The sequence below is a fragment of the Triticum urartu genome, chromosome 1A, assembly GCF_056163025.1.
Source record: "Triticum urartu cultivar PI428250 chromosome 1A, HENAU_Tu73, whole genome shotgun sequence".
NCBI classification, from domain to species: Eukaryota; Viridiplantae; Streptophyta; class Magnoliopsida; order Poales; family Poaceae; genus Triticum; species Triticum urartu.
In genome coordinates this window covers 536,665,105-536,691,815 of record NC_141873.1, presented here as the reverse complement: position 1 = coordinate 536,691,815, position 26,711 = coordinate 536,665,105, and the positions used below count along the sequence as shown (strand labels likewise).

General features: G+C 46.6%; 5 protein-coding genes and 1 long non-coding RNA gene across 9 annotated transcripts; 3 read left to right on the top strand and 3 right to left on the bottom strand.

The window, feature by feature from the left end:
* The first annotated feature begins 5,784 nt into the window (after positions 1-5,784).
* LOC125526824 (chaperonin CPN60-like 2, mitochondrial) lies at positions 5,785-10,936 on the top strand. Its single transcript, XM_048691446.2, has 16 exons — positions 5,785-6,114; positions 6,259-6,418; positions 7,306-7,481; positions 7,690-7,785; positions 7,862-7,966; positions 8,519-8,605; positions 8,693-8,782; positions 9,005-9,085; positions 9,181-9,249; positions 9,342-9,419; positions 9,535-9,630; positions 9,706-9,805; positions 9,922-10,025; positions 10,121-10,226; positions 10,358-10,436; positions 10,529-10,936. Exons 1-16 carry the CDS (start codon positions 5,908-5,910, stop codon positions 10,632-10,634), a joined length of 1,740 nt encoding a protein of 579 aa, XP_048547403.1. The 5' UTR covers positions 5,785-5,907; the 3' UTR covers positions 10,635-10,936.
* Positions 10,937-11,846: 910 nt separating this feature from the next.
* EMB2752 (embryo defective 2752) lies at positions 11,847-12,807 on the bottom strand. The gene is made up of 2 exons (XM_048691433.2): positions 12,511-12,807; positions 11,847-12,156 (listed from the first exon to the last, which is right to left on the bottom strand). The coding sequence occupies exons 1-2, from the start codon at positions 12,691-12,693 to the stop codon at positions 12,022-12,024; spliced, it is 318 nt and encodes a 105-aa protein (XP_048547390.1). The 5' UTR covers positions 12,694-12,807; the 3' UTR covers positions 11,847-12,021.
* A 62-nt stretch (positions 12,808-12,869) lies between these two features.
* On the top strand, positions 12,870-17,109 carry LOC125526792 (5'-3' exonuclease family protein). The gene is made up of 17 exons (XM_048691421.2): positions 12,870-12,996; positions 13,137-13,253; positions 13,810-13,868; positions 13,985-14,044; positions 14,148-14,201; positions 14,295-14,343; positions 14,439-14,486; positions 14,729-14,794; positions 14,973-15,023; positions 15,107-15,226; positions 15,298-15,382; positions 15,484-15,565; positions 15,749-15,857; positions 15,940-15,996; positions 16,074-16,120; positions 16,246-16,300; positions 16,795-17,109. The coding sequence occupies exons 1-17, from the start codon at positions 12,985-12,987 to the stop codon at positions 16,864-16,866; spliced, it is 1,143 nt and encodes a 380-aa protein (XP_048547378.2). The 5' UTR covers positions 12,870-12,984; the 3' UTR covers positions 16,867-17,109.
* Positions 17,110-17,692: 583 nt separating this feature from the next.
* On the bottom strand, positions 17,693-21,814 carry LOC125526781 (glycosyltransferase family protein 47). The gene is made up of 4 exons (XM_048691414.2): positions 21,165-21,814; positions 20,944-21,066; positions 19,811-19,978; positions 17,693-19,725 (listed from the first exon to the last, which is right to left on the bottom strand). The coding sequence occupies exons 1-4, from the start codon at positions 21,426-21,428 to the stop codon at positions 18,043-18,045; spliced, it is 2,238 nt and encodes a 745-aa protein (XP_048547371.2). The 5' UTR covers positions 21,429-21,814; the 3' UTR covers positions 17,693-18,042.
* A 1,106-nt stretch (positions 21,815-22,920) lies between these two features.
* On the bottom strand, positions 22,921-26,211 carry LOC125526801 (YCF36, putative (DUF1230)). Of its 2 annotated transcripts, XM_087529522.1 has the most exons (5): positions 25,558-26,211; positions 25,439-25,467; positions 23,907-23,963; positions 23,394-23,436; positions 22,921-23,279 (listed from the first exon to the last, which is right to left on the bottom strand). In XM_087529522.1, exons 1-5 carry the CDS (start codon positions 26,021-26,023, stop codon positions 23,026-23,028), a joined length of 849 nt encoding a protein of 282 aa, XP_087385648.1. In that variant the 5' UTR covers positions 26,024-26,211; the 3' UTR covers positions 22,921-23,025. The 2 variants fall into 2 exon arrangements, with proteins under 2 accessions (XP_087385648.1, XP_048547384.1); XM_048691427.2 differs by lacking the exon at positions 23,394-23,436 and having other exon boundaries at positions 25,558-26,202.
* Positions 23,064-23,946, top strand: LOC125526818 (uncharacterized). Of its 3 annotated transcripts, XR_015609209.1 has the most exons (4): positions 23,064-23,304; positions 23,381-23,478; positions 23,634-23,699; positions 23,809-23,946. It is a non-coding gene; the product is annotated as an uncharacterized LOC125526818 (long non-coding RNA). The 3 variants fall into 3 exon arrangements; XR_015609208.1 differs by having other exon boundaries at positions 23,381-23,699; XR_007291905.2 differs by having other exon boundaries at positions 23,634-23,899.
* Positions 26,212-26,711: the final 500 nt, after the last annotated feature.

Here is a 26,711-nt window from a genome sequence, read left to right as displayed (position 1 = left end):
ATGGTCGTAAGGCTGTTGAGTGTAGATGGATTTTAAAAGGAAGACGGACAATGATGGTAAATGTCACCATTAAGAAAGCTCGACTTGTCGTTAAGATGTTTTCTGACAAGTTCAAGGAGTTGACTACGGTGAGATTTTCTCACTCGTAGCGATGCTAAGAGTCTGTTGGAATTATATTAGCGATTAATGCATTATTTATGAAATCTTGCAGATAGGATGTCAAAACATGGTTTCCTCGACGACATTTTCTTGAGGAAAGGTTGTATGTGATACAACCGGAAGGTTTTGTCAATCCTGAAAGATGCTAATAAGTATGCAAAACTCCAGCAATCCTTCTAAGGACTGGAGTAAGCATCTCGGAGTTGGAATGTATGCTTTGATGAGATGATCAAAGATTTCGGGTTTATACAAAGTTTATGAGAAACTTGTATTTCCAAAGAAGTGAGTGGGAGCACTATAGAATTTCTGATGAGTATATGTTGTTGACATACTGTTGATAAGAAATGACGTAGAATTTCTGGAAAGCATATAGGGTTATTTGGAAAGTATTTTTTCAATGGAAAGCCTGGATTAAGCTACTTGAACATTGAGCATCAAGATCTATAAGGATAGATCAAAATTCTTAATGGCACTTTCAAATGAGCACATACCTTGACATGATCTTGAAGGTGTTCAAGATGGATCAGTCAAAGAAGGAGTTCTTGCCTGAGTTGTAAGGTATGGAGTTAAGACTTAAAGCTCGACCACGGCAGAATAGAGAGAAAGGACGAAGGTCGTCCCCTATGCTTAAGACACAGGCTCTACAGTATGCTATGCTGTGTACCGCACCTGAAATGTGCCTTGCCATGAGTCAGTCAAGGGGTACAGGAGTGATCTAAGAATGGATCACAAGACAGCGGTCAAAGTTATCCTTAGTAACTAGTGGACTGAGGAATTTTCTCGATTATGGAGGTGGTAAAAGAGTTCGTCGTAAAGGGTTACGCCGATGCAAACTTTGACACTAATCCAGATTATTCTGAGTAGTAAACTGGATTCGTATAGTAGAACAGTTATTTGGAATAAGCTCCAAATAGAACGTGGTAGCTACATCTAGGAGATGACATAGAGATTTGTAAAGCACACACAGATCTGAAAGGTTCAGACCCGTTGACTAAAACCTCTCTCACAAGCAACATGATCAAACCCAGAACTCATTGAGTGCTAATCACATAGTGATGTGAACTAGATTACTGACTCTAGTAAACTCTTTGGATGTTGGTCACATGGCGATGTGACCTGTGAATGTTAATCACATGGCGATGTGAACTAGATTATTGACTCTAGTGCAAGTGGGAGACTGTTGGAAATATGCCCTAGAGGCAATAATAAATTGGTTATTATTATATATTTCCTTGTTCATGATAATCGTTTATTATCCATGCTATAATTGTATTGATAGGAAACTCAGATACATGTGTGGATACATAGACAACACCATGTCCCTAGTAAGCCTCTAGTTGACTAGCTCGTTGATCAATAGATGGTTGCGGTTTCCTGACCATGGACATTGGATGTCATTGATAACGGGATCACGTCATTAGGAGAATGATGTGATGGACAAGACCCAATCCTAAGCTTAGCTCAAAGATCGTGTAGTTCGTATGCTAAAGCTTTTCTAATGTCAAGTATCATTTCCTTAGACCATGAGGTTGTGCAACTCCCGGATACCGTAGGAGTGCTTTGGGTGTGCCAAACGTCACAACGTAACTGGGTGGCTATAAAGGTACATTGTAGGTATCTCCGAAAGTGTCTGTTGGGTTGGCACGAATCGAGACTGGGATTTGTCACTCCGTGTAAACGGAGAGGTATCTCTGGGCCCACTCGGTAGGACATCATCATAATGTGCACAATGTGATCAAGGAGTTGATCACGGGATGATGTGTTACGGAACGAGTAAAGAGACTTGCCGGTAACGAGATTGAACAAGGTATCGGGATACCGACGATCGAATCTCGGGCAAGTATCGTACCGGTAGACAAAGGGAATTGTATACGGGATTGATTAAGTCCTTGACATCGTGGTTCATCCGATGAGATCATCGTGGAATATGTGGGAGCCAACATGGGTATCCAGATCCCGCTGTTGGTTATTGACCGGAGAACGTCTCGGTCATGTCTGCATGTCTCCCGAACCCGTAGGGTCTACACACTTAAGGTTCGGTGACGCTAGGGTTATAGAGATATAAGTATGCGGTAACCCGAAAGTTGTTCGGAGTCCAGGATGAGATCCCGGACGTCACGAGGAGTTCCGGAATGGTCCGGAGGTAAAGAATTATATATAGAAAGTGCTATTTTAGCTATCGGGACAAGTTTCGGGGTCACCGGTATTGTACCGGGACCACCGGAAGGGTCCCGGGGGTCCATCGGGTGGGGCCACCTGCCCCGGGGGGCCACATGGGCTGTAGGGGGTGCGCCTTGGCCTACATGGGCCAAGGGCACCAGCCCCAAGAGGCCCATGCGCCAAGAGAAGAGAAAAAGGGGAGAGTCCTAAAAGGGGAGGTGCCTTGGGGAGGATGGACTCCTCCCCCCCTTGGCCGCACCCTTCCTTGGAGGAAGGGGCAAGGGCTGCGCCTCCCCCCTCTCCCTTGGCCCTATATATAGTGGGGAAAAGGAGGAGCAAAAATATCTAAGGCCTGGCGCCTCCCTCTCCCTCCCGTGACACATCTCCCTCCTCCCGCAGCGCTTTGCGAAGCCCTGTTGGAATCCCGCTACTTCCACCACGCCGTCGTGCTGTTGGGTCTCCATCAACCTCTCCTCCCCCTTGCTGGATCAAGAAAGAGGAGACGTTGCTGCTCCGTACGTGTGTTGAACGCGGAGGTGCCGTCCGTTCGGCGCTAGGATCATTGGTGATTTGAATCACGACGAGTACGACTCCATCAACCCCGTTCTCTTGAACGCTTCCGCGCGTGATCTACAAGGGTATGTAGATCCACTCCTCCCTCGTTGCTAGATGACTCCATAGATAGATCCTGGTGACACGTAGGAAAATTTTGAATTTATGCTACGTTCCCCAACAGTTACAACACCCACTTAGTTTCAGTTTGAGCTTTCATATACTTATAGCTCTAGTGCATCTGTTGCATGGCAATCCCTACTCACTCACATTGATATCTATTGATGGGCATCTCCATAGCCCGTTGATACGCCTAGTTGATGTGAGACTATCTTCTCCTTTTTGTCTTCTCCACAACCACCATTCTATTCCACCTATAGTGCTATTTCCATGGCTCACGCTCATGTATTGCGTGAAAGTTGAAAAGGTTTGAGAACGTCAAAAGTATGAAACAATTGCTTGGCTTGTCATCGGAGTTGTGCATGATGTGAATATTTTGTGTGGTGAAGATGGAGCATAGCCAGACTATATAATTTTGTAGGGATAACTTTCTTTGGCCATGTTATTTTGAAAAGACATGATTGCTTTATTAGTGGGCTTGAAGTATTATTGTTTTTATGTCAAATGATAGACTATTGCTTTGAATCACTCGTATCTTAATATTCATGCCATGATTAGATATGTGATCAAGATTATGCTAGGTAGCATTCCACATTAAAAATTATCTTTTTTATTATTTACCTACTCGAGGACGAGCAGGAATTAAGCTTGGGGACGTTGATACGTCTCCGTCGTATCTATAATTTTTGATTGTTCCATGCCAATATTCTACAACTTTCATATATTTTTGGCAACTTTTTATACTATTTTTGGGACTAACATATTGATCCAGTACCCAGTGCCAGTTTCTATTTGTTGCATGTTTTTTATTTCGCAGAATATCCATATCAAATGGAGTCCAAATGGGATAAAAACTGACGGAGATTTTTTTGGAATATATATGATTTTGGGGAAGAAAAATCCACGCGAGAAGGTGCCCGAGGTGGCCACGAGGCAGGGGGCGCGCCCCTGACCCTCGTGGGCCACCTATAAGGCGGTTGATGCCCTTCTTTCGCCGCAAGAAAGCTAATATCCGGATAGAGATCGTGTTAAAATTTCAGCCCAATCGGAGTTACGGATCTCCGGGAATATAAGAAATGTGAAAGGGAAGAATCTGAGAACGCAGAAACAGAGAGAGATAGAGAGACAGATCCAATCTCGGAGGGGCTCTCGCCCCTCCCGTGCCATGGAGGCCATGGACCAGAGGGGAAACCCTTCTCCCATCTAGGGAGGAGGTCAAGGAAGAAGAAGGAGGAGGGGGGCTCTCTCCCCCTCGCTTCCGGTGGCACCGGAGTGCCACCGGGGGCCATCATCATCACCGCGATCTACACCAACACCTCCGCCATCTTCACCAACATCTCCATCATATTCCCCCCTCTATCTGCAGCGGTCCACTCTCCTGCAACCCGCTGTACCCTCTACTTGAACATGATGCTTTATGCTTCATATTATTATTATCCAATGATGTGTTGCCATCCTATGATGTCTGAGTAGATTTTCGTTGTCCTATCGGTGGTTGATGAATTGCTATGATTGATTTAATTTGCTTGTGGTTATGTTGCTGTCCTTTGGTGCCCATCATATGATTGCGCGCGTGGATCACACCCTAGGGTTAGTTGTATGTTGATAGGACTATGTATTGGAGGGCAAGACTGACAGAAGCTTTAACCTAGCATAGAAATTGATGCATACGGGATTGAAGGGGGACCAATATACCTTAATGCTATGGTTGGGTTTTACCTTAATGAACATTAGTAGTTGCAGATGCTTGCTAATAGTTCCAATCATAAGTGCATAGAATTCCAAGTCAGGGATGACAGCTAGCAGTGGCCTCTCCCACATAATACTTGCTATCGGTCTAGTAAAGTAGTCAATTGCTTAGGGGCAATTTCGCAACTCCTACCACCACTTTTCCACACTCGCTATATTTACTTTATTGCTTCTTTACTTACAACAGCCCATACTTTTTATTTACGTACTCTTTATTATCTTGCAAATCTATTCAACAACACCTATTTTACTTACAACAGCCCCTGCTTGTTGGTTTGTGCGGTGTAAAACAGAAACTTTGGCTGTAGTGCGCAATTTTATATTTTTTACTGGAACGTCAAACGGTTCTGAAACTTTTTGCAATGTCTTTCTATACAAATTATTTATTTTTCCTAATTGTTTCAGAATTTATGGAGTACCAGAAGTATGGTGAATGTTCAGATTACTACAGACTGTCCTATTTAATACAGATTCTATTTTTAATGCATAGTTTGCTTGTTTTGATGAAACTATCGATTTCTATTAGTGGATTAAGCCGTGGAAAAGTTATATTGCAATAGCTACAATGCAAAAATAAAATATGAATTAGTTTGCAACAGTACTTAGAGTAGTGATTTGCTTTATTATAGTAACGGATCTTACTGAGCTTTCTGTTAAGTTTTGTGTGGATAAAGTGATCAAAGATCGAGGAGAAGAGGTAAAAGTCCAAGCTTGGGGATGCTCAAGGCATCCCAAGTAAATATTTTTGAGACATAGTCTTGGACAAATGGGTCGATCAACTTCTCTGCTCCTTTTGATTTCCATTCGGCATGAGTGGTGATCTATAATAGAAAAAAACAATAACCTTGTTTTTATAGTACAAATCAATAAGCTAGCCATGTTTTTTTTAGAACAGCTAGCCATGTTGTTGAAAATAATACTCGGAGCCTCAATTGAGGAGCACGAGTGGCCACACGATCTTAGAGCACGGACGGCTCAGATTTCACAAAATCATCTCCTCCCCCACAAGACTGACGCCGCGGTGCTCTCGCTGCGGAAGTACTCCGACCGAGAAGCTTCCAGAACCCCCAAACCCACATAAACCCTCACCCCGTCTCTCGAACCCAGAGACGCCACACAGAGTTCGATTCTCGCCAAACCACACCACGCACACACCAACACGCGGCCATGTACCGGGCGGCGGCGGCGGCCATTTCGCGGTCCTCCTCCTCGGCGCTGCGGCGGCAGCTCGCGCGCGGCGGCGGCGGGGAGCAGCGGCAGTGGGCGCGCGGGTACGCGGCGAAGGAGGTCACCTTCGGCGTCGGCGCGCGCGCCGCCATGCTGCGGGGCGTCAACGACCTCGCGGACGCCGTCAAGGTCACCATGGGCCCCAAGGTTCGTCCGTGCCCCCCTCTCGCTCCCGATCAGAGCGGATTGGCCGGCGCGACGCGGCAGTCGGCGCGGATCTAGCGGGAAAACGCCGGGCTAGATTGTAGGGTTTGATTTGTCGACTGAGTGGGCTGCTTGCTTGTGCCGCAGGGCCGCAATGTGGTTATCGAGAGACCGAACAGATCCCCCAAGGTCACCAAGGACGGGGTCACCGTTGCCAAGAGCATAGAGTTCGAGGACAGCGCCAAGAATGTTGGGGCGAGCCTGGTGAAGCAGGTCGCCGATGCCACTAACAAGGCAGCAGGAGATGGTGAGCACCGAGGGCTCTCGGAAATTCCTGAACTTGATAAACCATCTCATCTAGCTGCTTTTTTTTAGCAAAGCATTCCCCTTTCCCTTTTATTTACATGCTAGTTTCATGTCGGTGTGTGTAGTGTTAATGCTGATGTCTTACCTTCTCTATCATGTGTAGTTAATCCCTTTGTTAACTAGTAGTAGCAGATTGTTGTGCCGTCCCAGGACTAGGAAGTTTTGATGCTAGTTCAGTGTATTTAACTGTTATTGCTTACTGCAATGTGATGTTCAGTCATTCGTGCCTGCAGTACTCCAACGACAGATGAATAGCAATAGCTTTGTGGTTTGTATTATTTTTGTGCCTCACCTGTGTGGTGTGCCTCCAGGCCCTACCTTCAGATCCAGTGCACTAGTTCTGATCACTATGATCTCTACATGATTTGACGTACTTCTAGGTTAGGCCTAGTCGCCTAGATTACATTGTGATTTGATACTTGCCATATTTTATTCCTCATGCAGTGGAGTAACTAACCCCATATTTTGTGATCTGCACTAGTTCTCACAATTTGATTTCTACTGATGGATCAACTAATTTTAACCTAGGCATTCTTGAAGAAATCATTTAGTTTTCAGACATGCAATCACACTGTACCGTTCTTTAGGAAAACGTGGGATTCGTTTCCAAACATTGTTACTCGTTGTTTTGCCATAAGTGAGATAAGAAATAGTTGGCATTTAATCTGAAGCAACATGCTATAAAGAGTAGGAACTTCTCATGTGTGTGGTCTCTGTGCAAATGCCTTGTCCTTTCGTCAAGATATGAGGGTAGGGAACTACTTGCCTATTTATGTGAATGGAGCATCGCATGTCGTTTACTTTGTTTCTGATCGTGTGGGGCAACAGGTACCACTTGTGCAACTGTGCTTACACAGGCAATTCTCACGGAAGGATGCAAGGCTGTGGCAGCAGGGGTCAATGTTATGGATTTGCGGAAAGGCATAAACAAGGCTATAAGCGCCGTCACTGCTCACCTCAAAAGTAAAGCATGGATGATTGATTCCCCAGATGAAATAAACCAGGTAAGATACTCTCATTTGCTGCGGTGGCCTGTTATGTGTGCTTATGTATCTTTGATGTAGTTATTACTTGTATCTGCCATGGGTAATAAAAAATCATCATTATGATTCATTACTAGACACACTACATAGTAACTTAACATTCTTTGTTTGTACTTTAATTCAAAACCTGGCCTAGACATACCCACCTCATTTTTGTCTTGTAAACCAGGTAGCTACAATTTCTGCAAATGGCGAAAAGGAAATTGGAGATCTGATATCAAAAGCTATGGGAATAGTTGGAAAGGATGGCGTCATTACTATTGCTGTGAGTGCTACCAGCTGTTTTTGCTACTATATTTGGTTTATCTTGTATTCTGCTACTAATTCTTACAAATTGGCAGGATGGCAAAACATTGGATAATGAGCTTGAAGCAGTCCAGGGAATGAAGTTGACTAGAGGCTACATATCCCCTTACTTTGTAACTGATCACAAGACTCAGAAATGTGTGAGTCTTTATTATCTTTTCTTCTTTTCTATACTGACAAATTCAGCACGTTTACTGTCTGCAAGGGATTTCTTCAAATCCTCCTTTTGTTTTAACTTTTCCATGGCAATATGCATGTAGGTGGGAACTTATCAGTAGTACTCCCTCTGTCCCAAATTACTTGTCTTAGATTTGTCTAGATACGGATGTATTAGTGTTAGATACATCCGTATGTAGACAAATCTAAGACAAGTAATTCGGGGCGGAGATTGTACTTGGGAAGTCAATGGCTGTGGTTTGTTTCCTCTTTGTTTACAGTTTCTTCAATGTAATCTTAAATAGACTACTACAATGACGCATGCTGCTTGTGTTTTCTCTTGTAAACTTGAATTACAATTGTTTGGTATCTGTCTGCAGAGATTGTTGTAGGCAGTAGGCATGTCACATATTTGATAAGAGCAAATAGAAAACAAAGATGAGAGGGATACCATGCATATCAATAGACAATGAAGATTTTATACGAATGATCTGAACTGAACCCATGTTTCTGATTTATCCTTTTTTCATGTGCAGGAGTTGAAAGATCCTCTGATTCTTATTCATGACAAGAAAATCTCAAACATGAATTCACTTCTTCCAGCAGTGCAAATTTCTATCCAGGTAACTCCATTAAGTTCGGTGCTTGCTTTTGTTGATCCCATGATGGAAATTTGGTGGCAACTGATAAATCATGATTGATCTATGTAGAACCGCAGACCTCTTCTCATTTTTGCTGAGGATGTAGATGGAGAAGCTCTATCAATGCTTGTACTGAACAAGCATCGTGCTGGACTCAAGGTATTATGAATCATTTCTTTAGTTCTTACTTCTGTCATACTTCTGTACTCGTATAAGATGGTTGGCAGTGTGCACTCTTTATTGAAGTAAGCCTTTTCAGTTTGTTTTTCCTTTTGTCTATGTTGTCTATTTCCTTCACTAGGCTCAAGCTACTCTGGATTGTTGTCACAGAGAAGCTTATTTAAGCAAAATTCTGAACTAATTTTGAGGCCTTGGCTGTAGATATGTGCTGTCAAAGCTCCTGGGTTTGGTGAAAACAGAAGGGCCAATCTGGATGATATGGCTGTTTTAACAGGAGGGCAGGTTAGTTGTTATGAGAACAATCAAGTTGGTTAACATGACTCATGACTGACATTACTATGAATGAATTTGACTTGATATTTCATTTTAATGTCAAGGTTATTAGCGAGGATCAAGGTCTTGATCTTGATAAAGTTGAACTACAAATGCTCGGCACAGCTAAGAAGGTTTGTCAACTTCCACAAATTATTTTACTTGAGAGCAATATAGTAACATTAATTTGAAGAAAAAGAACCATACAGTGACATTTTCTTCACAGGTTACTGTATCTCTTGATGACACTATCATTCTAGATGGTGGAGGTGAAAGGCAACAGATAGAAGAGAGGTGTCAACAGGTACTCTAAGAATCATCACATTTGACTCTTTGTCTCAAGTTAAGCTATCTGGATACTGGTTCAGGTAATTCTTCAGTACAAGTCACAATTTTTGTCATGTGGATGCCCTTCACAGCTTAGAGAATCACTTGAGAACAGCACCTCCATGTTCGACAAAGAAAAGGCTCAAGAGCGTTTATCAAAATTATCTGGAGGCGTTGCTATTCTTAAGGTTTGTTAGTTTCTAAGTATGGTGTAAGGTCCCTTGTTTTGTGTGCTCGTCTCAGCATACACATTTATTTTGCAGATTGGTGGAGCTAGTGAAGCTGAAGTTGGTGAGAAAAAAGACAGGGTAACAGATGCTCTAAATGCTGCAAGGGCTGCTGTGGAGGAGGGTATTGTTCCAGGTAATCGCATTTTTCTTGAGCAGCTTGTACGACATTTCTACACTATTTCTTATTACTTTGTTTCCGCAACCTGATTTTATGTTGTATGTGTTCCCAATTAACGTCATGCCTAACAGGTGGTGGAGTTGCACTTTTATATGCCACCAAGGAGCTCGACAATATTAGCACATCGCATGAGGATGAAAAGATTGGAGTTCAGATTATCAAGAATGCTTTGAAGGTTACTTCTTGTGCTGATTATGATGCTCTTCTGCACTTCATGCACTTGGTTATTCCATATCGGGACATACACGAATTATTCCGTAATTTCTGCAGGCCCCTCTGATGACCATAGCTGCAAATGCCGGCATCGATGGTGCCATAGTTATTGGGAAGCTACTGGAACAAGATAATCTTAGTCTGGGCTATGACGCAGCAAAAGGTCTGCGCAAATTAACCGTACTTCAGCTGTCGATTCTTAATTGCAGTAAAAATGGCAATCCTGATATTTCTCCAGCAGAATAATATTCTCTAGTGGTTCAGTAATTGATTCTTGCGTTTTGCCTACTGCAGGGGAGTATGTTGACATGATCAAGGCTGGTATCATCGACCCTGTGAAGGTGATTCGAACTGCACTTCAAGATGCAGCAAGGTACAGCTCAAGTTCTCGAACCATGTACTCCTACCTTTGTACGACTGACAGAAACAATTAAACTTGTCTGACAATCTGTGTTTCTGGTACAGCGTTTCTCTGCTGATGACAACCACAGAGGCTGCAGTCGCTGAGCTCCCGTCGACAAAAGCCAGAATTGCCAGTCGCATGCCGGACATGAGCGGAATGGGCTTCTGAGGACAGTGCGGCATGATGTCTCATTTGCCTGTTTTTGGTTAAAGACATGACAAACTTAACTCCCCCCGGTCTATACATGAATAGAGATTCCCCTCCCTATCGAAGTGAGAGGTGCAAAGCTGGCACCTATTTTGGTTTGTGAAAAACTCATGCTTCAGTGCTGATGTAGCCTTAACTAGATTTAGAGCTCTTTCATTTTGGGTCAAAACTCAGATAGATTTTGACAAGACAAGCATTTGGGGCTTTGAATGTTAACTGGGCAACGCCTGGTGTTATCGAAGTGCTTCTTTTGATAACTGCAATTTGCCTGTGTCCTTGTGTTTTTAGGCCAACTCCACCGCGTGACTCATCCGGACGTCCGCTTTTGTCCGTTTGGGGTGCGATTTGGCGGACAGACGTACGAGGCATCTGCACCCAACGCGCAGAAGGCCTCTGGTACCCCTGTACGCCCTGCTTCGCCCTGAGCTCGCCATGCCGCACCGCGCACACCTTGGAGCCTCGCCGCGAGCTCGCCATGCCACCCCGCGCGAACCCCCACCTCGTCGCGAGCTCGCCGCGGCCTGCAGGACCGCGCCCTGCCCCGCCACGCCAGCACCCCGTCGCGCCGCGTGCGCCCGCGCCCGTGTCGCGCCTAGCCTCACCCGCGCCTGCGCCCCTGCGGCTCGCCTCGCCGCGCCGCGCTCGTCCAGCCTCGGCCGCGCCCTCGCCGCGGCGCCGCCCCGCCCGCGCACGCGCCCCAGCCTCTCGGTCTCACTGATTTGTGGGCCAGAGGGAAGGTACGGGCGGACAGGAGCGGACGAGAGGTGCGAGGAGAGCGTCCGTTTTCTGTCCGTTCGGGAGCATTCTTGGACCAAATTTGCTTCAGGTTTGGGGTTGGGCGGGACAAAAAAAGTGTCCAAAAGACAACTTTGTCTGTTTGGGTATTACCGCTGGGTCGTATTTTATCCCAAACAGATAAATTCGGACCGGATGGGTCACGCGGAGGAGTTGGCCTTGGCCTTATGGTGGTGTGCTCGTGGCTGTTCCGGTGCTGCATATTCCCTCCGTTTCAGTTTACTTTGTATATTAGGTCTCATGGCACTGCCTATCGTTGGCTGCACGCTGGCAATGACTGGAACCTTTGTTTTAGATGATGCAAAATGAGAGCATCCCAGCGCTATCTATTTCGCTTGGAAGATCATCAAATCGATAAAATGCAAACAATCTGCTCCGTGATAGAAATATCAATTTATTTGTGCAAACAAGGATACATAGAAAGACCATTATGATTCACGGCAGTGCGCAATCACCAGAATGCAAATTGCAAGAAATGCAGGAATGCCATAGCTACACAGCAGACAGTGAACAGCAAACATTTCACAGCATCCCCAGCGATCTCCAAGCAGTTCTATGCCGGCTTAGCTTCCTCGGGCGTCTGGATGAAGCGGGGAACCTCTCCGTTCACCACCCTCCATGGCCCCCAGTAGAACATGGGCGGCATGATCGGCACCGCCTCGCCCGGGTGATCCTCCCAGTACTTCTCCTGCTCCAAAAATACAACAGCAACACACAATCAGGTGAACTCCAGAGGCGATGTAAGCACACAAAACCAAGCCTCTCCAATGCAGTATCATAATTGGATCCTTCGATTTTCAAATGAATTCCTAAATTTGAAGCCACATATCACCGTAGGAGATCAGTGGAATCTGGCCAGTAAATAAAGAATGCAAACGATGCCATGCCAGGAGATGGATAATTTTATGATGCGAGCTGTGCTATCCTGAGCAAGGAGGCATTTCGTCGAGCATCTACCGCGCGAGCGAGCGAGCGCGCAGACAGGAAGGGGGAGCGACGTCCGAGGAGGCCCCGGCGTCGGTCCGAGAGCGAGTGGCCTGACCTTGTAGAGCTGCTCGGTGACGGCGGCGCCGACGATGGCGGTGTAGAAGGCGGCGACGTAGGTGCCGACGAGCGGCGCGAAGGAGCGCGGCGGGCGGTAGGGCTCCACCATGTCCCACAGCACCGTCTTCTCCCACTTGTGGAACTGCCGGTCCGCGTACCACCTCCACAGCCGGCTCGCCATCTCCCCTTCCCTCCCTCCGGCAGCTCGCCGCAGCCTCCCCGGCGGCTCTGCTTTGGGTGCTGTTCGAGATTAGGGGTGGCTTCCCTGGGCCTGGACGCTCTGCTATCTGAGCCCGCCCGCCCGGCCCGGCCCGGCCCATATGTACCACGGCGCTCCCAGAATACAAAGACCGGGGGGCGGAAAGGAAAAGAGAAAAAAAAAACTGAAAATAGCCCGCGGCCTCTTCTCCCCCCCCTCTCCCCGCCCCGCCCCCGCCGCCTTCGTGCGCCGCCTGCCACCGTCGCCGGCGAGATGGGAGTCAAGGTGAGCGCGTCGCGTCGTGACCGGCTGCCTGAGCCTCCTCCTCTCCTTGTGGATTTTGAGTATCGTATCCTGTGGATTCGGGGGCGGTTTTCCCCGTCACATTCGAATGGAGAGGCGATTCATTTTGTGCGTGGCTGTAGGGTTTGACGAAGCTGCTGGCGGACAACGCGCCCAAGTCGATGAGGGAGCAGAAGTTCGAGAGCTACTTCGGCCGCCGCATCGCCGTCGACGCCAGCATGTGCATCTACCAGTTCCTCGTATAGCCCCCATTCTCCCCTGACCCGCATGGCCTCTCCTCCATTTACTGTTTGTTTCTATGTAGTATTGTGCTTGCACGACAGTGGCCTCGGCCAGTTTTGTGCTGAAGAGTCCATCTCTATATGCGGCTGGTCGCTGACTCTACGCGCATTCTACGATTGGGCCTATAGCAGATTTGCTCTCTTAGGTTGGGTTTAGGGTTTTGTAGACCCTCGTGTGGTGGCAGTTTTGTGATACTGGTTGCCCAGTGCTGGAATATTTCCCATTTTATACTCTTAGAAGATTGTTGCAGTAGGCTGCCAAATTTTCACCCACCCCTTGGGCATATAAGTTGCGTGTTCTTACTTTGGCTGGGTTGATTAACAATGAGCTGATTGCCTCTAGCATAGGATGTTTTCTCTTATTTACAACATAAAGGAAGGAAAAATTTGAAGTTGCACCGATGAACTTTCTTCTGTGTGGATGTTAACAAGCAGTTGTGAGATAATAGCAAACCCTTTTTTTACCTAACGCGATGAAAGGTGGGATATGTTTCTTATGCTTTCCCTTGTACAGATTGTAGTTGGAAGGACAGGGATGGAAACCCTTACAAACGAAGCCGGCGATGTCACCAGGTTTAGATCTCTTTCTCTCTCTCCAACCATACTTAATATTATTTGACTTGAAGTACTGCTCAAAGTTTATAGTCCTAGTATGTATGTTCATGCGGTTCTTTCTTTTTCTTGGACAGTCATTTGCAAGGCATGTTCAGCCGGACAATAAGGTTGCTCGAGGCAGGAATTAAACCAGTGTAAATCCAAATTCTTTCATTTCTTAATATCAGAAATTTTTCATATAATTACATGTGAAAATATCAGTCTATTTTTAATGGGATCACAACATTGCTCATGCAGATATGTTTTTGATGGCAAGCCTCCTGAAATGAAGAAGGACGAGCTTTTAAAAAGGTTATTTATCCTTTGGTTGTTTCCTAGCACACTTTATATGTTTGCCTTCACTACTTTTTAGGTTATACAATGCTAACCTGGAATACTTGTCAGACACGCAAAGAGGAATGAAGCAACAGAAGGGCTGACGAAGGCAGTAGAGGTTTGCTGACGTTGCTTTGATCAGTTTTTTATCCACGCTGTTCTTCTATGCTCTCTCTTTTGACCCCCTATGCGAAATGCATTTTGTTGTTCTAGGCAGGAGATACGGATGCAATTGAAAAATTCAGCAAGAGAACTGTAAAGGTGAGAAATTACTATTTTCAGTTGTTTGTGATAAAGAGTCTTGAAATTTTTCATCACTCGTAATCTCCTTAATGTAAGACGATTTGCATTGTGCTAGGAGCCAACTGGTTCCTTCACTGAGCAAGTATCAACTGAACTTTTGTACCTTTTTTTTGCATAAAGTGATGTTATGTAATATATGCGATGAATTAGTTCTCAGAGTAAATTCTAGCTTTACATCTTTCCATGTCCTTTATGAGCAGGTCACGAAGCAGCACAATGATGATTGTAAGCGTCTACTAAGACTGATGGGTGTTCCTGTTGTGGAGGTAAATTCAGTTTTGCTCACTGCCATACATATTTTACAGGGTACACATTAACATATATAATCATGTTTTTATGTGGAATTGGTAAATTTGCTTTCTATCAGCATATAGTTTATGATTTATTGTGTGTTTGTGATGCTGTTAATTTCACTTAAAGTTCCCTCTCCTGTACCACCAATAGGCTCCTTGTGAAGCAGAATCACAATGTGCTGCCCTTTGCAAGAATGACAAGGTAATATTAACATAGTGGACTTCCACTACCTTCTTGTTTTCACCCTCTGCTTCCATTTTTATTTAGTACAGTTTATTTTGTAGGTGTATGCTGTTGCATCCGAAGATATGGACTCACTTACTTTTGGAGCTACACGGTTTGTTCGTCATTTGATGGATCCAAGTTCCAGGAAAATACCTGTTATGGAATTTGAAGTTGCGAAAGTATGCAGTATTATGTTGAGCATAAGTTTCATCCTTATCTTGTATACACTTAACCAAATTTCATACTGCAGATTCTTGAGGAGCTTGAATTCACTATGGACCAATTCATTGACTTGTGCATCCTCTGTGGATGTGACTACTGTGATAGCATTAAAGGTATCATTGCTTACTCTTTCGCTTTCATTTTGTAGTCCACATTTACCAAATTATGTAGCTAGCAGAGAAGTTTTCTAACTGTATGGAATCTTGTCCACTAGGCATTGGTGGTCTTACAGCTCTGAAGCTCATTCGTCAGCACGGGTCCATTGAGGGCATTCTGGAAAATATTAATAAAGACAAGTTAGTCCTTATCCATTTTGAAGGTTTTTCTATTGACTTAGTGCTCAGCTGAATCCAACATGTCAGTTGTGTAGCACAGTGGCCCAAGATTTATCCGCTTTAAAGTCATGCACCTCTTGGCCAGTGAAATTCTGGTTTGTGTTGGTTTTTAATTTCTTCGCATGTGTCCATTGTCTACTGTAGATATCAAATTCCTGAGGACTGGCCTTATCAAGAAGCTCGGCGCATGTTCAAGGAACCCGATGTAACACTGGATATTCCCGAGCTCAAATGGACTGCACCTGATGAGGAGGTATGTCTACTGTCCTTGTTACTTGCCTCGTGAACAGGAAGTGAACAATTGAAAATACCCGTTACTTCTAATCTTTCCCCAGGGCCTCGTGAACTTTCTGGTGAAAGAAAATGGTTTCAATCAAGATCGTGTGACAAAGGCATGCATTTTTCTTGTCTCTCTCTGTTCCAGTTATTTAAACATTTTTATCAACCATATGTCATGGGTTTCATGTAGGCCATAGAGAAGATTAAATCGGCGAAGAATAAATCATCCCAAGGAAGGTGAGCATTATATATTCACATACATGGTTCTTAAGAATAATACATGTGTGCATAGTCACTTTCTTAGCACTTGAACTTGATCATAGATCATCATACTGTAATAATTGTTGACTTGATTTAATCAGGCTCGAGTCATTTTTCAAGCCAACTGTTAGCACAACAGTGCCATTGAAGCGGAAGGTACATACATCCACCAAAATGCCACTTCATGTTATAGTGCTTATATATGTAATCCTTGGCCTTGTCTGGAAACATCATTTTCTAGCATCATATGCAACCCAAACTTTGGCCTAGTGTGTATCTGATATTCGTACCACTATTTGGGTAGTGCTAGACATCACCAATTCACCACCAGGCTACCTGCCCTAGTTTGAACTGTAGATGATTCCATTGTGCAACACGCCTGATATCAACATCACCGCAAGACAGATGCACATTTCCCAACAGTATTTTCAAATGAATAAGCAGCCGGGTAGATACAAATAGCAGAAGCTATATTTTGAAAACTAGTGCTGTAATAATTCTAGACGATTTTCCCTCGGGGGCTCCTATAGATTGTGTTTAGTGTTGAATTGTGCACTAACAATAACACATTTGCCCTGCTGGGGTAGTACTATATCTTTTCTGCATGACAACATTTCACCACTTGAATTTCTGTATGGTATGAATCGCAGGAAACTGCAGAGAAACCAGCCAGTGCAGCTGCTAGCAAGAAGACGAAGTCAACCCGCGGAAGGAAGAAATAAGTTGGATGCGCAAACAAAAAGCTGCAGTCGCATCCTCAGCTAGACCAGTCGCCTCCTGTTGTGTAACTCAAATGTTTGTTCGGTGCTCTCTAGTCGTTTCATGTTCGAAGATTAGGTAAATTAGCGACTTGAGAAGGGAAAAAACGGAACTCTGTCTCATGTTTGTTCATCTGCTGATAGTTGTAGGGTCGTACTTTCTATGAGAATTCAGCAATTTTAGGGTTGGTTTGCTTTGGTAGCTTCCATGCAATCTGTCCAGTGAAATTTTAGTTAGACGGGCAAAGCTTGGACTTCTACCAACCGGCTAGGCCAGTCTCGGGGAAAGTATCCAATGCTCCCAGTCTTGGGTACTCCCGGTACTCTAATGTCAAAAAACATTTTTTTAATATTTCATTTTTAAAAAAAAAATTTGTGAATGTTCATAATGAATATGACTACAAGCCCTCCAAATTTCAAGTCCAAATTCGAAACACACATTGAGAAACAAAAATATGAAATCTAGCATGAATAGTGTAAAGAAGAGACAAAAGCAACATTGATACTATTTAGATCTGGATTTCTCTTTTTTGTTACTGAATGTACATTTCGATTTTGGACCTGAAATTTTTAGGGGATGTGGTAACATTCCTTGTGATCATTCTCATTTTTTTCCAGAATTCTTTGAAATATTTAAAAACATTTTTTAACATTGGAGCACCGGGAGTACCCAAAGGCTGGGAGCACCGGATACTTTCCCGCCAGTCTCGCTATCGCACGCCACAAAACGTTAGAATTTCTCCTGCCACTGCAGTCCACTCTAGTGACGTGAACAAAATTCTGAAACATCTAAGATGAATTCCTTGCACTCTAGTTTGATAAGCAAAACCACACCATTTACAATTGGAGAAACAAAGTGCAAAAAGAATATCTATGAGAAAAGGACAAGCATACGACCCAATCGAATCTTAGCGCATTGCAGTTGGCCTATTTTGAGCATTGAACCAGACACTGAAGAGATCTTGATCTACTGCAATCTAGGCTTCTAGCCAAAATCTAATAGACACTTCTACCAAGCAGGTTATAGCATTTCCGTCCCGTGCTGCAAAACTTCCCACGGGACCAACAACAAAAAAAGTTCTAAGCATTTGCATCTGTTGGTTGTGTACTATCTCCCGCCCCCACTGTCCAGAGCCCGGGCTATTTGTCCCAGCCATCTTGTCGCCTGCCGAACTCCCATTTCTGTGGCAGAGGGCCGTATATGGAGGAGAACTTGGCCAGGCACTTGGTCCTCACGTCGTAGTGCTTCTGGGTGTCGCGGCTGATGGCGACGGAGGAGAGCTTGGAGGTGTCGATGGCCCACGCCGGGTGCACGTACTCCACCGTCCTCCCCCCGGCACCGGAGCTCGCGTTCGCGTACATGAAGTTCATCAGCAGGTCCTCACAGTTGAAGTTCTTGTGCACGTAGTCCCTCCCTTCCTTGGCCTCCTCGCTCCAGTACCTCTTGAAAGCAAACTCACTGTCCATGAATGCGGCACCTGTGAGGATCAGGTTGTAGCCCTTCTTGCCCCTGGCGTACCGCTCGTTCCTGTACTGCGGAGGGTCGCCGTCGATCATCCGTGGGTAGAAGCCGACCATCCGCTCGGGGTGCTCCCTCCACACCTTGAACCCTTTCTCTACGTCGCTGCAGGTCATCATGATGTCGTCGTCCAGCTCGAGGACGGCCCGGGTCTTTATCAGAGGGTCGACTCTGAACCTGTTGTTGAGAGAGTTGAGCTCCTCCACTCGTATCCTGACAGGCACCGTGGAGTCGAAGGCATCACTGCCAGGAGGGTTGCCTTTGTTCCAGACGACAACTATCTCCCTGACCGACTCGCATCTGGAGTAGTGTTCGACGAACATTTTCAAGTTCCAGAGCCGAGCTTCATATGTCATGGTGACCAACGTGAACTGAGAGCGCTGACCTTGATGTGTGTATGCCTCTTCCGTGCCATTACCACCAAGTAGGAAGTGCACAGCGATGCAGACGTTCATGGTCCCTAATAGAGCAATCACGCAGAAGAAGAGCTTGTTGGACCATGTTTTCTCATTGAGCCTTGCTTTGGTGGCTGTGATGTATCTGCCAAGGCTGGTAGAATATCTGCGGACTTTCTGGTTGAAGCGGTAGACAGGCAAGATACGGGACAATTCATTTCTCCTTGCCGGGGCAGCCCAGAAACTCGGAGGGATGTAGCAATTGATTGCACCTTTCACAAACCCCACAAAAGTGACCAGAACTATGGCTAGCAAGAAACCCAGGTAACCAGAGATGGACCTTCGCGTTGAATCGCCTGAAGGAACGCGGTCACCATCCATTACAGCTATCCATCTACCAGAGTCAAGTTGCTGCGCGTCCAAGTGATGGTACCTCATACCATTCCAGGCATTTCTCCCCTTCTTTGGCTCTTCAATCCCAAGTTCTACTGGCACCTCTTTGTATTCTTCCTTGCTTAGCTTTTCAACTTTGTACAACTTAACCTTCCGTCCATAGGTTCCGCTGCAATCCTGACCTGGACGATACAACGACCCTTCAAACATGAAGAGCCTTCCACCATTTCGAGCTCCCAAACTTTTGTCAGCTTTGTAAATAGGGTTCTGCCTGTGCTCTTTCCAAGGACCAAGAGGAGAGCTACTGTACCAAATCTCAAGCTCTGCATTCTTCTCAGTTCCATACCGTGTAAAATCCGAGGCAAAGAGCCACCAGTTATCCTCATATTGGACTAATGAGGCGTCAATAAGTGGTTTGTTGATGAGCACCTTCTCCAATGTCCATTCGAGCGGAAATTTAGTAGCACGATAAAGTCGAAGCTCCTTCTTTTTGTTCCCCTCTGGCATCATATAAATCTGAAAAAAGAGAAAGTTAGTACCTCGACATCTCCAGAAATAGCCACTTAGTTCTCAGGTAACAGATACAGAGTGAAAAATATACCTCATTCTCATATTTGAACACAAAAGGGTAGGACAGGTGCCATGCCTCATCTAGAGCAATACCAAGAAACTCCCATGTTGCACCTTGATCGAAGCTTCTTGCAACACCAATATCACCATGCATTGAGGTAGTTGTTTTTGTTTCAAAGAAAAGAAACAGTGTGTCGCCCTGAGAGACGAATAAGAAGTAATATCCGGTTGAGAATTCCAGAAAATATCAATGCAAAACATATTATGGTAAGTAGAAAAGAATGCAGAAGGTAAATCGCATGAAGTTCTTTCTCAACTCAAGAATACTTCTATGAACATAAGTCCAAACATATAATCCATGAAGATGGCATTTCTAGGTTGATAAAAAGTATTAAGAAACATGATTTAGATGTCTTGTATGAAGTGTAACATAAATATCATCCAAAACAGGTAAATGCACAAACAAATATCCTCAAATGTGTTTCTGGGCCTTATAAAAACTATTTAATTGGGCAAATCCACTTATGTTGTCATGCAGTGTACAAGTACGCTAACGATGTGCTTTTGTTTGGTACTTTGGTGCATGAAAGTCTGAAACCATCAACCAAATCAGCAGCATTTCAGAAGCTAAATTTCCTCAAAAATACATTTCAGAATCACACTAATTCTTTTTCATGCAAGCATGTTCCAGTGGTAGTTAGTCTGTTTTACAATCAAATTACAGTATAAACAAGGTTGCAGTCCTCCCCAAGTAAAGTTATCAAGTTAAATTGTTCATGATGCACTGGCAATTCAGTACGCACCAAGCTTGGTAGTTAATTTTGCATCCCCGACTAGAACAGTTGATACAATGTCTTCCACATGCTAATAGAACCGTCAGAACACCATATCCAGCTACCCAGATAGACATCGCACTCCCAAATCCTGTCCTACTCCTAAGCATCCGAGAGTCGAGCCGCAAGCGCTTGCTAAGCCTCGGTTGCAGAGGAGCTGAATTCAGAAACACCGCAACCGCCACCAAAATCCACCCAGTCAGCCTGAATTTCGCTTGTTTAGCAGCTCAAGGATCAAGGATTTGCAGCCCTGACGCCGCAAATTTCGCGAGATGCCCGTACATGTACACACAGCAGTAAAGCGCAATTCCGCAGAGTTGACGGACCGTACCTGCAGGTAGAGGAAGGGGTCGGCGACGAAGTTGCTGGGGTAGCCGGCGTCGGTGGCGGAGGCGCAGGTGAGCACGGGGTTGGCCACCGGCCACGCGGAGCCGTTGGCGCTGCTCCTCCCTTCCTGCGCGAACCAAATCAAAACAGCAGTGAGCACCCCAGCGCCTCCCCGAAAGTCAAAACCCACACCACACACAGCCTTGAAGGCTCGAGGCTCCTCACCAGCTCGATGGGGCGGAGGTGGAAGGGGCTGCTGCCGTAGAAGACCCCGATGGCCCAGGAGCCCTCGCCGTCGGGCCGGCACCCGAGGGCCTGCGAGTCGGGGAGGCGGAACGAGGCGACCACCACCCAGAAGTAGGCGCCCCCGACGAGCGCGGCGGCCGAGGCGGCCGCCAGCAGGAAGGGGAGCGCGGGCGAGGAGCGCGCCGCGGCGGCGAGCCCCCGCATGCCCGTGCCTCCCGTCCTCATCGCTCGGCGCCCGGCCATGCCCCGCCAGCCGGCATCGACCGCCGCCCGATCCCAATCCCCGCCGGATCCTCCTCCGCCCCCTGCCGCTGCCGCTGGCGGAATTAGAGCAGCGCAAGTGGGCCTAGTTAATTAATCGACGACAGCGGGTTAAAGCGCGGGCGGAATGGGATGGGATGGGCCGCAGGCGAGGCGAGGGGAGGAGCGAGCGAGTATTTGGTGGGCGATTAGCTAGCGAGGGAGGGAGGGAGGGAAGGATTGTGCTGTGCCGGCGCGGCGGCTGCCTCGCTGGCGCGGCTCTGGCTGCCGTGTGGGGGAAGGTGGTGGTGCTGGTGAGGCCTGCGCGTGGGCGTGGGCGTTTTGCGGGGTGGACGGACCCGAGGGCGAGGGGTTTGGATTCCAGCCGGGGCGGCGGCGACGGCATGTTTGACCCCAAGCGGCACGGACACATTCCCCCTTCTCGGATTTTCCGGGGCTCTGTACTAATTTTCAATGCCTTCTCGAAGCGGACATTTCAAAACCTTCCCTCTGTTCCATAATAGAAAAGCCGTTTTTTAGATAGGCTGGCCTAAAAAACGCGCCCTTCTATTATGGAACGGAGGGAGTAGAATTCTCTGCTTAAAAAAAATATAAATGCAATGGTTTTTCTGGCTGAAAAACGGAGGTGGAATGGCTATGAGCTGTGCTTGAAAAATCGTGTGCGGTGGCGAATGGTTAGGGCAGTGGTTGTGCTCGACATTGAGCTCCAACTTTCGCGAGGAATACCGCCATGCCGCGGGTATCCGGTGAAGAACTGGACGGATTTGTGATGTTGGAGGCTGTGGCTATCGTTTTCAAAGCTTTAGGTCACAGCGACGAACTGAGTGCCCGTAACTTTTGCTGGCCACCCACAGCTTCGGATAACTGCAATCCCGCCATGGTCATTTTCGCAGCAAAATCCCTTTGCGCACAAGTTCCCACGTGTTCGTGAAAAAATTGCCATGTGCTTTCGAAGAACTTGTCATGAAAAACATTCGCAAGTGCCATGCTTCCCGATTAACGTTCGTTGGCTATTGGGGTCCTTATAAGATATTTTCCTCCCCTCTTAAAAAAATTAAATAAGACAAGTGAGTGCCCGTAACAAATTTAGCAAGTCCGTGCCTGATACCCGGGTTTTCTTAAAAGGAACGGTCCACGGGTGATTTTATGCCGGCATCAGGCCCTGTGGCGGCGAAGAGTTGCCGGCCTGAGGAAACGCCGAGCTCCGGAATGGACTCCTCCCTGGATTCGATCCGGAAAAGCGCCCGCCGAGAGAGATACGTTCTCAGCAAGTGGGACGGAGACGCATCGTTTTCTCAGGCAGGCAGCTTCCACCCGGTTTCGGCGGCCAGCACGCCCGCCACACAAGACGCGAACGCTCCCAACCGCGTCAACGACATTCCTGGCGCTGGCGGATGACCCAACGGCGTCGCCGTCACCTCGCCTGTCACGTCCCCGCCAGCCAAACCGGACCAAGATACACAGGACCAACAGCTACATACAATTTCATTTTTCGTATGGACTATCGCTATGTACGGCTAGATATTTACACCACTTCACCCTGATGAACAGGATGGATGCTATGAGATAGATGATCCTGTCATCGCCTTCCACCAGAACCACCGTCGAAAGTTACGACTGGTCGCCGCCGAGGTCGGGCTCCCCGCAGAAGGCGTCGGGCTCGAACGACCTCGCGGCGGCGTCGCTGTACACCCCGGGGATGGCCCTCCCGCCAGCGGGGTTCTCCAGCGGCTCCCTCGGCTTCTCGGTGTTGGCGTAGAGGAGGATGCAGAGGGTCAGCGACACCGCCAGGCCCACCAGGGTGAACTTCACTCTGTTCAGCACCGGCTTCACCTGAAGAAGCAGCATGTGCTACCATGTTAGTTTTTTCCCCCTTTTACAGCATGACCATGCAATGCAAGTATGACTAATATCATGAAACTTGGTTCACGAAGGGGTCAGCGTTACACAGAAGGTGGCCAGCACGGCGCCGCTTGAATGAGATGGGATACTGGAAATAGACAGCATCATCAGGGAGAAGACTTGAGATGATGTAAAGACCAACTGTTTCTTATTGCTTAGTCTCGTAAAGCTATAATGCGTAGCCTGTTACACCAAACAAAGTCCTACAGAAAGATTCCTAATGCATGATTTAGTAGCTCCCAGTGGCCCACGCCTATCACAGTTTAATACTACTTTTTTTTATAGGAACATGGCAGTTTAATAGTGTGCATCATTTTAGAAACAGACTGGTCCAGATAACGCCCATAAAAGGTAGATCCAGGCAATCGGTTCTTTATACGAGTATATTCTTGTCAATAATTACACAGCTCATGCCATGTGCATACACCATTCAATATTCATTTCCCTAGCTTCTTGACAGGTATCTCAACAGAAAAGAAGCACTTTGACAGTTAACATAACCGATCAGACCAAAGTGGACTAGGATGTCAGAGGTTAACATGTATGATGTCAACTTACAGAAAATGATCCGAGAAGACGATCACGAGCTAGAACTTCTGGGGTTTTAACCCATATCTGCCAAGAGTAAGAAACAGAGTCAGGATGCCACAGCTAATTCCAATGCCTGGTGCTGAATATGTACACTATTTTCTCATATCTCCATGCATAAATTAATCTAGTCAGCATAATATCTGCAACATCATCAAGAATGAAATCAGTGAAGGGGGCAACCTAACCCATCTAGACTAAAAAAGAATAGCCCTGTTTTAATAGCATCGGCTGAATGGGTTAAATACTACACGGGCGAAATAAGTCGTCATGTTTACATCATAACTTCTGTTAAAGCTAGCTGGGTTTCTTTACTAAATTGCTCCGCGCTAGAGTTGCAGCATAAAATGCATGAAGTGTATGAATCAAAACAAGTGAAGCACCGTCATAACCAACATAACTGAAACTCCATTTATAAGTTAATGTGTACTCTTCAGAGATGATTAATTAATTGGCATCCTGTGAACATGTGTTTTTGGTATATCATCTTTGAATTTCATATCACTGTTGGCAACAAAGTCCATTATGCGAGGCTTCAGTTACAAAAATACATAAGCATACAAACACTTCAGTAGTACATCAGTAATTTCAGGCACAGAGTTATGCTGAATACATCAGCAGTTTCAGGCAGAGTTATACTGAATACATCAGTAATTTCAGGCACACAGTTATAGTAACTTATAAGGAATTAAACAAGTAGTGTGAATGATCTTTTGGTGGCGTGATGCTACTTGTGTCACTTGCTCGGTGATCTTTAGGTGGTGTGATGCTACTTGCGTCTCTTATTTAGTGATCTTTTGGTGGCGCAATGCTACTTATGCCTCTTATTCAGTGATCTTTTGGTGGAATGATGCTACTTTTATTACTTATCCAGCTTCATACTTTGGTGGTGTGATGCTACTTATATTATATTGGGTGCTGACTGCCGCTTCTCTAGTTCAAATCCCTTACATCATCAATAATGAAATCAGTGAAGGGGGTAACTTGACCTATCTAGGGCGTCCAATGAAAATGTCCATGCTATGCCATCTTTGAATTTCTATACCAGTCTTGCCAACAAAGTTCATCATGCAAGGCTTCTATTATAAACATGCAAAAAACATACAGAAGCGAAGGTAACACTTCAGCACTAGGTGCATATTGAACATCAGTAACTTCAGGTACAGAGTTATAACTTATAAGCAAGCGAACGGCTATTGTGAATGATATTTTGGTGGTGTGATGCTATCTCGGTCAATTACTCAGTGGTCTTTTGATGGTGTGATGCTAATTATATACTTATTACTTAACCAGTGATATTTTGGTGGCGTCACGCTACTTATATTATATTCAGCGCCGCCAGTGGCTTCCCCAATTCAAACCCCTTACATCCCGCTGATTATACTTCACAAAAAGCCAGTTGCTCTTGAACAATCATAGCATCCGAGGGTCGTCAGGTCAGCATGTTATTAACAGAATAAAAACCAGATCACAGAAACGAGTGATCATGAGTATCATCTCACCTGCCCGTCGTACCATCCCGTCTCCTCATCTGCGAGGAATCACGCACATAATTCAGGCACAGAGACACTACAAACCGGCCGATCAGAGGGGAATATATAAAATCGGGCGGGCGGCTCACACTCCACGGTGGCGCTGAGCAGGCGGTTCCCGACGTAGGCCCAGCCGAGGTACATGCGCACGACGGCGAGCGTGACGGCGAGGATGCCGGAGCCGGTGGCCCCGAGCGCGAGGTGCAGGGCGTCGCCGCCGGCGCCCCCGCGGCCGCCGAAGGCCGCGACGGGGAGGCCGACGAAGAGCGCGAAGGCGGCCCCCGTGAAGGCGAGGCGGGAGCAGTAGAGGCGCAGGTCCCCCGCCGCCCAGGAGAAGGGCAGCGACGCGGCCAGCGCCTCGTACTCGTTCACGGGCCGCTGCTCCGGGGGCACGGGGCACCAGTCCGTCCCCGCCGAGCTCCCGTTCCTCGACGGCGGCACAGCCGACGCCGGCGCCGTCGCGAGGCGCCGCCGCCGGGGCCTGCCGAGAGTCGGGGCGGGGTTCGGGAGCAGGTGGAGGAGGCGGGGGGCGTGGAGGGAAGGCGAGGCGGCCATGGGGAAGGGAAGGGGGATGCAGACTGCAGTGCGGGTGCGGCGAGCGGAGCGACCGAGCGAGTGGTGGCGAACCGGAAGCAACAGCGGCGGCGGCCTGGAGTGGAGGTTCGGCTCAGGCCTCAGGCTGGCTCGGTCGCGGTTTTTGCGTGGCTGCCTCTCCGTGCCCGTGCCGTGTGCAGTGAGTCGACTTGCTTGGACTTGGGCTTGGACTGTAGGAACGTGTGGCACTGGCACGTGGCCTAACATATGCGTGCAAGCATACACCACAACAGCAATGATGCTTCCTTTGGCATTCCATGGCTTACATGGTATTTCTACTTCTTGCATTTTTTTCCATGTTTAGCCGGCTAACGTTTCACTATTTTGTATGTCGGTTTTCATAAAAGTTTATAAATTTTTTACCACAACAAAGCCCACCAACCAAAAAAACGAGCCTTAGAAGTCGCGAGAGAGCGTGGCTGCTCTCGCACGACATTCTTTTTGTTCTCGTCACTGCGGTTCTGGACGCCCTCCTCACCTACACCATGGCCGCTATGATGTTGCCACCGTTTGTGATTAAGGCGCTCGACGCGCTGCTTCGGAATTTCTCCGAGACGTGGTTGAAGCTGCTTCCAACACACAATGCCTTGTTGCCTGAGAGGGCGTCTGCCGCCCTAAGGCCTTGTACAATGGGAGGTGCTTAGAGAGA

Excerpts from the sequence above, each read along its gene's own strand:
- LOC125526824 (XM_048691446.2), top strand. The coding sequence starts at position 5,908 with ATGTACCGGGCGGCGGCGGCGGCCATTTCGCGGTCCTCCTCCTCGGCG. Across the intron at positions 9,420-9,534 it reads TAGAAGAGAGGTGTCAACAG|CTTAGAGAATCACTTGAGAA; the intron begins GTACTCTAAGAA and ends TGCCCTTCACAG. Across the intron at positions 9,631-9,705 it reads GAGGCGTTGCTATTCTTAAG|ATTGGTGGAGCTAGTGAAGC; the intron begins GTTTGTTAGTTT and ends TTTATTTTGCAG.
- EMB2752 (XM_048691433.2), bottom strand. The coding sequence starts at position 12,693 with ATGGCGAGCCGGCTGTGGAGGTGGTACGCGGACCGGCAGTTCCACAAG. Across the intron at positions 12,157-12,510 it reads TCACCGAGCAGCTCTACAAG|GAGAAGTACTGGGAGGATCA; the intron begins GTCAGGCCACTC and ends TTTTTGGAGCAG.
- LOC125526792 (XM_048691421.2), top strand. Across the intron at positions 14,202-14,294 it reads AAGGACGAGCTTTTAAAAAG|ACACGCAAAGAGGAATGAAG; the intron begins GTTATTTATCCT and ends AATACTTGTCAG. Across the intron at positions 16,121-16,245 it reads AATAAATCATCCCAAGGAAG|GCTCGAGTCATTTTTCAAGC; the intron begins GTGAGCATTATA and ends TGATTTAATCAG.
- LOC125526781 (XM_048691414.2), bottom strand. The coding sequence starts at position 21,428 with ATGGCCGGGCGCCGAGCGATGAGGACGGGAGGCACGGGCATGCGGGGG. Across the intron at positions 21,067-21,164 it reads ACCTCCGCCCCATCGAGCTG|GAAGGGAGGAGCAGCGCCAA; the intron begins GTGAGGAGCCTC and ends TGGTTCGCGCAG. Across the intron at positions 19,726-19,810 it reads TGTTCAAATATGAGAATGAG|ATTTATATGATGCCAGAGGG; the intron begins GTATATTTTTCA and ends CTCTTTTTTCAG.
- LOC125526801 (XM_087529522.1), bottom strand. The coding sequence starts at position 26,023 with ATGGCCGCCTCGCCTTCCCTCCACGCCCCCCGCCTCCTCCACCTGCTC. Across the intron at positions 23,964-25,438 it reads CGGGATGGTACGACGGGCAG|ATATGGGTTAAAACCCCAGA; the intron begins GTGAGATGATAC and ends TACTCTTGGCAG. Across the intron at positions 23,437-23,906 it reads GTCTTCTCGGATCATTTTCT|TATCCCATCTCATTCAAGCG; the intron begins GTAAGTTGACAT and ends GTCTATTTCCAG.